This window comes from Monopterus albus, unplaced genomic scaffold, assembly GCF_001952655.1.
Source record: "Monopterus albus unplaced genomic scaffold, M_albus_1.0 scaffold64.1, whole genome shotgun sequence".
Classification (NCBI taxonomy): Eukaryota; Metazoa; Chordata; class Actinopteri; order Synbranchiformes; family Synbranchidae; genus Monopterus; species Monopterus albus.
The window spans coordinates 94,212-105,179 of record NW_018127944.1 but is presented as its reverse complement, the minus strand read 5'-3'; the positions used below and the strand labels follow the sequence as shown (position 1 = coordinate 105,179).

The 10,968-nt window shown below is 42.4% G+C and overlaps 1 protein-coding gene across 6 annotated transcripts in view; it reads left to right on the top strand.

The window, feature by feature from the left end:
- The window catches only part of numb (NUMB endocytic adaptor protein), a 42,970-nt gene that overhangs the window by 24,090 nt on the left and 7,912 nt on the right, over window positions 1–10,968 (top strand). For all 6 annotated transcript variants that reach the window (XM_020604198.1, XM_020604200.1, XM_020604197.1 and 3 more), the window contains exons 2-3: window positions 794–930; window positions 6,360–6,434. In XM_020604198.1, the coding sequence (XP_020459854.1) occupies window positions 805–930; window positions 6,360–6,434 (201 nt within the window). In that variant the 5' untranslated portion in view covers window positions 794–804. The remainder of the gene's footprint in view (window positions 1–793; window positions 931–6,359; window positions 6,435–10,968) is intronic.

The following is a 10,968-nucleotide window of genomic DNA, read 5'->3' as shown; positions in this document are numbered from 1 at the left end:
TTTTGACAGCTCTTTGGTCTTGCCCATGGTAGTAGTTGATATCTGAGTGACTGTGGGGTGGACAGGTGTCTTTAAAGAGCTCAGACAGGTGCTACTAATTTAGATTAATGAGTGGAGTAGAGGTGGACTTTTTCAAGGCACAGTAACAGGTCTTTGAGAGCCAGAATTCTTGCTGTTTCTCAGGTGTTCAAATACTTATGTTCAGCAGTGCAAGACAAATAAATTCTTTAAAAATCATACAATTTCCTGATTTCCTGAATTTTTTTTTAAATTCTGTCTCTCAGAGTGGGAATGCCCCTCAATGTGAATTTCAGACCCCTCCATGATTTCTAAGTGGGTGTTCAAATACTTCTGTTCCTCGCTGTATCTGTAGAAATAATCTGGGTAGTCATTTAGCTGTAATCTTGTGCCCTGGTACAATGAGCAAGTAAAAGTGCTCTCAGCAGGAGAGAGGAGGCCCTCGGTGTCTCTGCACCACTTTCATTTGGCCCTTGGTGACTCTTACCACTATAGAAAGTCATGCTCCAGCTCTTTTCTTCCTCCATGTGAATCAGGGAGACACTGATTTATTGTATTGTGCTCATGTGGCTCTGTGCTTCTGTTCAACCACCAGCTTCACTTAAACGCAGGAAATTGACACATTTCTGTGTTGAAATGTGCTGTTGATCTCGGGTGAACTGGTACATTTTCCCCAGACTTTCAATTATTAATTTTTGTGGTGTTTCTCCATCTTTTCAGGCAGTGTTTCACCTTTTTAATCCTGAAATTAAAAAATGTCTTTCACCACTCACAGGGAGCTCAGCGATGAATAAGCTACGGCAGAGCTTCCGCCGGAAGAAAGACATCTATGTGCCGGAGTCAAGTCGGCCGCACCAGTGGCAGACAGATGAGGAGGCTGTCCGCAGCGGCAAATGCAGCTTTGCAGTCAAGGTGATTCTCCCCACTCTCCCTCAAACAGAAACACACCTGCATACACAAAATCCCAACCACAAAGAGTGCTCGGCAGACCTTACTGTTTGACTCTCATACCTGCTGTGCTGTATTTGGTGGAGTGGAGAGTTGCTGTATTGTGACAACATAACCTTCCACTTTTGCAAACAGAAGTGCAACGCTACATTTCCTCTCATCCCACGGGTCTAAATGCTCTCCTCACCCAGGTTAAAGAGGAATTGAAAACGGAGGTGAGAAACAGAAGGTTTTCCTCAGAGCTGATGGACTTTGTGGCTATGGTCTGTGTGTGTTTTGCATATAGCAAGGTACAGGTTATGGTTTGATGTCTCCTGTGTGTTTGTGTAATCCTATTTCATTTGAGCAAGAAAGGAGAAGTGAAAATACCTTTATTGGAGGGAGGTGGAATTCACAGTAGTGAGAAAGTAAAGGAAGATAGTAGAAGGGGTCTATGACTACCTTGAGGTTTCTGCTCTCAGGATGGGCAGATGAAGATTTATGTAGAGGTGGTTGCAGATAGAAACCTATTCTGAATGAGTGTACATGTGGAGCGATTTGTGGCTTCAAGTTGTGTGTGCATGCACTTCACTCAGTGTGAGAAATGGCCAAGATTCAAGATCTTTAAGCTGTCTTGCAAATGTCCCCTCAATGCAGTCACAAAAGGACATTCATTGACATAATGCATTCACTAGTCTCTTACTCTAATCTTAACCATCACAACTAGATGCCTAATACCTAACCTAAACGCAAGTCTAAGCTGAACCCTAAAACCAAGTCTTAACCTTCAGAAAGCCCTTTGAATTTGTGACAACAGGGCAAAATGCCCTCACAACAATGGTCTTAAAAAATTGGCCCACACATTGTAATAGAGACATGTACACACATGTTTTTTCATGGAGACATTACACTGACTTACATTCGTTTCCTGGAGATTTGCCCAAACCTTAACCAGAACCCCTACTTGCCCAAGCTTATCATACCTTTAACTTAACTGTAGCCTCATCCTAACCTTAAACCAAGTTGTCACTCTAAAATTCAATGGTTTTCTGCACTTGGTCCCCATGAGGAAGGCGAAGTGCACACAGTGTGTGTGTATAAACAGGTTTCAGTCCCTACAGTGTGAGCAGTACTAGGCGAACACACACATACATATTCTCCCCATAAACTGTCTCCTATTGCTGTGCCTAAAGCTAGATGTCTTTATTAGCACCTGGTTTATTGTTGCTTCACACCTTACTGTTTTGACATTTTGTTACTGCTTTATTTCAAGTAGATATTGTTTTTGATCTTTGTCTTGAGGTATAAACAAATTGTCTTTTCAAGTTGAAGGGGTTATATTCTCTCTGTAAAATGATCTGCCTGCATATGGCAGCAAAACAAGAAAGTTTCACTATGCTGTGAGACTGTAACCTGTTGGGGCCATACCTTGTCAAACTGATGAGTACAGGTCACTGACCACTGTTGCAGTGTCCTCCTTTGATCTAAAAATCTTCTGGCCACATTGGACAAATGGACTAAAAATCATGCTTTACTTCTTGTTCTTCTGGAGCCCCACACACTTCTCGACCTGCATATTTTTTCATGTGCATTGACTTTCACCATGACACTGCAACCTACCTTGCTGCTACTCTGTATCCCTCCTCCCCCTCCTACTCCCGCTCTAGGTGCCTCAGAGGAGCCCTGTTGTGTGTGGGTTGGAGTAGTTGCAGTGAAATTATCGCTGTTCGCCGCACTACAGAGTAACAAATAGAGAGGAGGAGATGCAGGAGAGGTGAAGATGAGGTTGTGGAGGGAAAAAGTGGGGGTTTGTGATGGTGGTGGTAAGATTGGGTGAAATTAGCCTTTAATGTTGTGGCTTGGGGCTTCCCCCCATGACATAGTGCCTGTGGAAAGCAGAAGCACTGCTACCCGGTCTGTACACAGCCTGTACTTGCTAGTGAGATTAGATTAACTTGCTTGTGTGTGTCTGATCAACTGAAACAGATGAGAAGAAAATGTATTTATATATCTTTCTCCTTGCCAAGTTGAAACTATGTAGACTTATTTGTATGGAAATGAATGCCTGCTTTTGTGTGTGTGTGTGTGTGTGTGTGTGTGTGTGACGCACGCACGCACGCACGCACTTCTTTTTTGTAAAGCTGCCTGCAGCACAGACTTTCTATTGGATCAGACATACATTTTCTCTGAAACTGAATTATTGCCAAAACTGTAAATTAATTCCTGGAAGCCATCTGGGTTACATCCAGAGGTTTTACACCAACAAAGTCATCTTCAGCTTACTGATACTGGTATCAACTGCTAAAAAGAATTAAAGGAAGACTAAATCACACATTGGATCTTGATGAATTAATTATTCAAGTTGAGAACTTTTACTGATGTACATTGTATAATTTGTTCAGGACAAAATGACATGACAACAGTCAGTGGAAACCAAAATCATCTACCCATGGAGGGCTGTATTCATAATCTTACTTGTCTTTAGGTGCTCCCTCATGCTACCACTAGTGACCAGGACACTACCAAAACACAAAACATGAGAAGAATCAGCCAGGATGGATAAGGAGAGGGCATTTGTCTATGGCCACCACATGCAAAACCATTCCCTTTTTGGGGGGTCATCTTGCTTTTGCCTCTCCATTTCATCTGTTATCACTTTGATTTGCACCAAAACTGATTCACGATCACTTGTGCTTCACAAATGGGCAGGTTGATATCCCTGAAGTCTAACTGACTTGCTGTTGTACTGTAATGATCAAGTATTCCCTTCAATTTTTTAGCTGTTTAGTTTCATACTTATGTTAAACCCTCAGAGTTCCTAAGCTAGAGGTGCCGTTAGGAGAATTTAGTTGCCTTTGGACAGAGCCTTGTTCGCTGCCTTTATAGCTAATCTAAGCCAACAGTCTGCTGGCTCCAGCCACATATTTACTGTATGGACATGAAAGGAGTATCAGTCTCCACATCTAGCTCTTGACCAGAAAGCAAAGAAGCCTAATTCCTTGTTAAAGTACTCCTTTCAAGATAAAACCTGACTAGTCAAATACTACAGGACTGTTCTTTTTCTGCTGTCTGGCTGTTGTCTGGACCCCTGCCCTTCTTATGACGTGGTAGTTTCAGAGGTTTACAAAAGGTGAATTTAAGCGGATGCCTGGGTATCACGTGGTGTTTCCATCGTGTTACCTCTGCTGACCTTTTACAACTGGAAACTCAGCCCCAATGGTGGAGCAATAAAATGTCACCATGTTCTGTCTTTCCTTAACACCACAAACTGTGGCAGTAACAGTACAGGGATTGTAATAGCATGGTTTATAAACTGCATCTGATCCTAGCCCACTGAGATTAGTGCCAAGTGAAACTAATCTTTGAGTCTGACCACAGACATAAACCTGGGTTTCAAAACCAATTTACCCTATACTTGTGCAACACACTGCTCAGGAGATATTAATTTCATTTTGTAAGTTGCTTTGATTGAGTGCACCTGTTAAATGTGAATGTTTGAGGCGCCAGATTGTTGTTGCCAGCTTGTTACTAACAGGATGAAGTAAGATAACTCAGTAAAGCATCTGCTGTGACACTTGAAGCCTCCCCCTGTGTTTACTCATCTCACGTCAACAGAGTCTTCTGGCTGATCCCCTGTTAGTGCTTTCATTGTCCTCTCTACCCACAGCTCCCTCCTCACATCAGTATTGTCCTTAATACACGTGTTTATTCAGATATGCCAACAGTCTGACTCATAACTGTGGCGTCACACTCTCAAAATAGCAGGGCCAGAGGGTGGGGTGACAGGCATGCATCAGCGTCACTCACTGTATAAGGAAAGGGTAAGGACTTCCTCTCCGGGCCACGTACACACAATAGCCTCTCAGGCGGTCAGGGTTCTTACTCTGGAGTGACACACAGCAGGGCGTGATGCTGCTTCAGGTCAAGAAGGAGGGAGGCAGGGAGGTTTGAGATGGAGGAGGCAGCTTTTTTCATTCATTCAGTAACAGTTAAACCCACTGTAATAGGATTTCCACAGAATTTCCTGGTTTAGGTTGTAACGTGGCTGGAACACAGGGTATCCCCCCTGGAAACGGGTAAATGGAGCAAACTTATGGTGTTATTGATCATTAGCTTCTATTTTCTGGGCTAATTCTGACAGATCCTGACATATTTTTATTATCAGTTACTAAATGCTGCTCTTAACAGTGATCTCAGTCATTAAATATGTGGCAAATGTGGGGCTATAACACCTCTGCTCTTTTTTTCCTAAATCTTTAAAAGTTCACCTACTTTAGTACTATGGTGAATGGAGAAGAGAAACAGTCTGAAAAGGCCAAATCTCCAGCAGATTTTGTAGTAGAGCTCCAAAGATTAGTGACTTAATGAGCTGATTAACAGAAAGAAACTGTTGATAATCAAAAAGTGTCCTAGGTAGGTAGGTAGGTAGGTACTTTATTGATCCCTCAGTGGTGAAATGTCAGTGTTTCAGCAGCAATGGAGAACAAACAACATAACACCATGAGAAACAAACACCACACACATATCTTGATATAACAAACTTCAGTACCTCAAGCAGCAATAGAAAACAGACAGCATAACACCATGAGAACAAGCACCGCACACACATCCTGATAAATAAATTCCAAGTGCTCAAAAATAGACAGAATCAAGTATTTGAATAATCAAGAACAGAATTTACATATGTGCATATTAACGAGGACCCCAGGATTTGAGTATTGCACCTCAGTTGACTATTACATAGTCCCTCAAATTTTCACCTAGCTTATCCCTGCAGTGATGTATTGTACAGTCTGATTGCTGTGGGGAGGAACGACCTACGTTAACGCTCCTTCTTACACTGGGGATGTAAAAGCCTTGCGCTAAAGGAACTGTTCAGAGCCTCTACTGTGTGGTGCATTGGATGGGAGGGGTCATGCATGATGGATGTTATACCAGCATCCTTCTGTCCGCCACCTCCTCGATGGAATCCAGGGGGCAGCCCAGGACAGACCCAGGTCTTTCTTCTATGTAATGATAATCACTTTTATTGGCCAAAAGCTTGTTTTTACCTGCTGTGGTTTTGTTTTTATTGTTCAGCCTGTTCCTCACAGAGTCACACACTTGCTGTTGTATCTACCTACTTGCCCATTTGTATTTATCAGGAATGTTTTAACATTTTCTTCATGGACAGAATTAGGATCAACTAGGGAGCAGCTGAACTGCTATTGACCTTAAAATGGTAATTAGCCGGGTGTATAAATCACTAGCGCTGGCCTACCAGGGGATGTTTGACATTCTGGGCTTGTTTAAATACCCAATCTATTTTCTGCGTTTATTTTTGTAGCCTTACTCAAACTTCAGCAAAGAGATTTGTCAGAACATTACTCACTCCCTCCCTCCCTTTTTTCTGTCTACCTCTCTCTACCTTGTAGTACCTGGGACACATGGAGGTGGAGGAGTCCAGAGGGATGCACATCTGTGAGGACGCAGTGAAGCGGCTGAAGACGGTGGGTTCAGAACACCTCTCTGTACTTCCAGGAATGATTCTGCTAAATACCCGACCTCCTACTTCCTTTATTTCTGTCCTTTCTTTTATCTTTTCCTCTATTAATTTCCTTTGTAATACCAACATAATGACTTTTTCATCGTCTGTTTCGTGGCAGCCCCCTTCATCCGGCAGTTTGGTTCTTCATGTTTGTGTATTCCTGTCTAGTGTTCTTTGTACATAGAAGCCCGAGTGTGGCTCTTTATTGCCATTTGTCAGTAAGCATCTCCACCCAGCATGACCTTCAAACAACTTCCAAGGGTGTCGGCATTTGTTCCGACCCTCTCTTCTTCTCCTTGTGTGCTCTCCCAGCTGGAGCAGATAGATTGTGATGTACTTCATGCTGCAGTAGATTCCAACGGAGTTACGCAAAAAGAACAAATTCCATTTTAGGGGAGTAGAAGGGAGGGGACTGTGGAGCAACTGCTTTTCCATGTGGTCAGTTGTTTGCCAAGGCCCTACCCAGGTCATGAATTGCTGTGGGTAAATAGGTCTGATTCTCTAAAGTCAAGGGGGGTTTTTTGGACATTGACATCTACTTTTTTATGTGAAAATACTTAATGGTGGTTACTAAATTGTTGGTTTTGCCTATATGTCCTGTTTGTTCGCCCGTCTCTGTTTAAAGTGTGACTTACAGCCATGCTTTGACTATTTCTGTGAGATGTATCCAGTCCCAAACAAGGCTAATATTGCCTTTGTTCTGCGATATTTGCAAGTTTGTATGTGTTAATCAGTTTCCTTTCAACCCATTTCATTCCTTGAAATGGGAAAAGTGAAATGCTACCACACAACAGCTCTAAGAGTCGATGATGGAGCATCTGCTAAGTCGCTCTCAAATTCTGGCACCTGAATGCAGTTATACTAGTGAAATGATCATATGTATGTAACCTGATAGATATCATCACAGTCCCACTGTGGTATTGAGACATTTTTTTCTATCTTCATATCACAAAATTACAAATATTACATTCCTAAATTATTAGTATGATTATACTGAAGAACATGCTCGAGAATAACTTCATAATTTGAGTGCAACTTAATGAACAGTACAACATTTAGAACAGTATAATAAAACAGAAATCAACACAACTGAGACATGTTCTAGTATGACAAACACATTTAATTTTTTTTAATGGTGGTGTGACACACACATATCTAGCACTGTGTCTGCATGCAATGCTTACATTTACTCAGTCATGCATAGCAGCATGTGTGTATATGAATTTACAGACAGCTTCACAACCTTACACAATGGTATAACACATATTTGTGGTACAAAGAGGCACAATATACACACATTTAAAATGCACACTAGGGCACAGAAACACACAGGAAGAAGTGCACCCAGAGGCATGGCAAACAGACACACTGGATGCACACAGTAACACACTCTTATCATGAACACACAGAACTTGATACAAGGCAAATAAACACACACACTGATACTTGATGAGGTCATGTGGTGTACACAGAGCCTGAGGCTGTGCAGTCTTACTGAGTTACAGTCATTTTAACAAGGTGGCCAAAATGGAGCCAGCTGAGAAGGAGGGCCGGGTGCTTGTGCCTTCTGTCGTCCTACAGGCTCCGACTGCGTGACCCTCCTCACTGGCTTTCATCCAGTTGAGCCCTGGCCTTGACATAGGAGTTTACCTGTGTGCCTTACAGGAAATGCCAGTGTTTGCACTATGTTCCAAGGTGGTACCGTTAATTCCAATAAAAAGATCAGGAAGGAACTGAAACACTGACAACATCAGGTTTGCTTCCTTGTTGTGCTGTTGCTTAAACATGGGCATTGTTGTCTTCTTCCTCAGGGTTGCTGCCTTATTCCATACACTTTGAGTTGCCACAGCAGGAGAAATTGTATTTCTACATTTTTACAATTAATAGATTATCATTATTAAACAATGAGTATCAGAGTATTAATATTTGCTAGTGTTCATCATCAGACAGAGCAGTGAAGCAGCAAATAGAAATGAGTTGTACTGCACCGTCTGTACCCTTGATTTCCATCACTCTTTAGTTATCTTTCCACAATGATACATTTTGTAGCCAAGTGACTATCAGACCAGAGTAGGGTTATAAAATTTATAGCCTGCAGTACTTCCATCCTGTGCTACTCTGTCCTCAGTGTCAAGAAAAACAAAAATTGCAGTGATTCATCTGACAGAATGAACCATCTTGACTGATGATTTGAATCAGACTCAGTGGGCAGCTCCAGGGCCATGTGAGGCCTCTGTAAACAGTTTTACAGGCATCTTTTCTTTTAATGGTGGTGGTTTATGGTAGCGGGAGATTAGCAACGAGGCTGCCTCCACAGAGCATAGCAGAACTATGTGGCTTATAGTACAACCACCTCTGATGTCAGTTATCCATGTCAGAGCTGATTGTCCAGACCAGACCAGAGCACCCTCCTTTCAACTGATGTACAATTAGCAAGGTCCCTATAGATCCCATTTCCTCGCTGACTCTTTAAATAAGCTAACTGTTGCCAAGCAACAAGTACATTCCTTCCAGCAGAGAGTGAGTGAGTTAATATTGTTCATCACTAAACTCTATTTCCAGGAACTAATAACTAAATTGGTCAGGCACCAGGCCCACACCTGTAGGCACTCAGTATCTGATATGGGCTGGTGAGAGGATGCAGCTTCCTGAACATCAGCAAACAGCAGCCACACCAGCACAACCTGACAGCAACAGCTAGCAATCCATAAATAGGAAAAACATTTTGTGCGTGTGTGTGTGCATGTGAGTGAGACAGCTACAGCTCTGAGTTGACTCCATATTATTCCCAACAGCGTTTGGGACACTGAGTTTACTCACAGCTTTCTGACCCATGACTCAAAAGGGGAAGGTGGAGGAGGAGGAGACTGCACTGTCAACCTCCAAGCTGCAATTTTGTGTTTAATACGATGATGTCACTTCTTGCTGCTGCGGTTGTCCAGTAGTACAGGATAGGAGGTATATTTTGTGTTCTAGCAGTGGGACTGTTTTTGTTCTTACTCAGAGCTCATAGTGATCTGGACTGTTTCTTCATCATGAGATGGGTGGGGCACCACACAATTCAGAGAATCTCCATTGTATTTGGACAGCAAACACCCAGTAGCCTCAGGGTATGACAATGTATACAAGTCCCTCAGATAATGCATGTATATAAACTGGTGGTGTCAATGATGTCTTTTAGTGTCATATGGTAGAAGAATCTGTCTCAGTTGCCCGTTCACCATTAGAGACATTTCCTGAGTCAAAGTCAATTACAGTTTTAGATTCTTTGTAGCAAATGTTGTAAGGTGTGACTTGTTGCACAAGGTAGGCTTGTGACAGGTGTTACATAAGATGTGCGAGTCGTTGTTGCACATCCTGCTGGTGGTTTGTGTTGTTTTGGGGGCCAGACTTGCTGTCAGTCACCAGCTGGTAGTACACTAAAAGGTTTTGACTGTGGTGGTAAGGTTGTCTATTAAAATCAAGTCAAATGTCCACAACTAAACACTTTAATTAGCACAGAGGAAAAGCTTGTTGGCTGCAAAGTAAGTTTCCTGCTTCATTTGTCTCATTTCTTCCTTGTTGGCTTTACCTTGATCTTTCAGAACTCTTTTCTGCCCATACATCTTTTTCCCTACTGTAGTTTCATCACAATTCACAGATATTTAATACCTGAATACTGTATTACTTTTTGTTGGTGTTATACTTTTATTTTTGTCTTTTAAGCAGGTTTTTATTGCAGAGAAAATCCCCCAAATCCACCTTCCCCCTCAATGTCCTTCCATTCTAGTTGTCTTAACCCTATAGAGATTTTCTCCCCTAACTGTAGCTTACTGGTACTAGCTGTGCAGGCTCTGTCATCATCTGCATGTCTGCAGAATACTAACAAACACTTGGCTAATTCCAAATGATTCTCTAGTGCTATTTAACATGTTAAATCATGCATTAACATGGTGCTCGCTGTGTTGTCTCCACCATGGCTGTGTAACAGGATCAGAGTGGCACTCCTTTTCCCAGCTAATGGGGAGGAGATGAACTCTTAGACAGCTGGGAAAGAAAGGAGGATTAGGAGTAGGCTGGGTCTGGTTGTGGTTCCTTTGTGTGATTACACTGGCCTAAACTTGACACCTGAGTCTGGCTGACCAGGGAACAGTCACAGGTTTGACTCAGAGGTAAATGAGTGCTGTGTGTGGGAATCTGCCTCTGTCTGCTGAATAGCCGTGGAAGGACCATGTTGTGGTTTAGGAATCGCAGGAGAAAGAATACAGTAGGATTTGGGATTATTCCCCTCCACGGTCACACACCTGGAGGTCTGCCATCTTGATCTCCTCTGTCCAGGAAGCTTGCTATGCTGGCTGTTGTAGTCAGTGTGGAATCATGTGGAGCTACTTGATCCATTGCCTCACTCATTCACTCCTAACCCATCTTCACTTTCATCAACAAAACACCACCCTAAAATCAAATCCCTTCCTCTGGGCTCCACACAGTTAGTTAGTTTTTTTTTTTTTTTTTTTTTT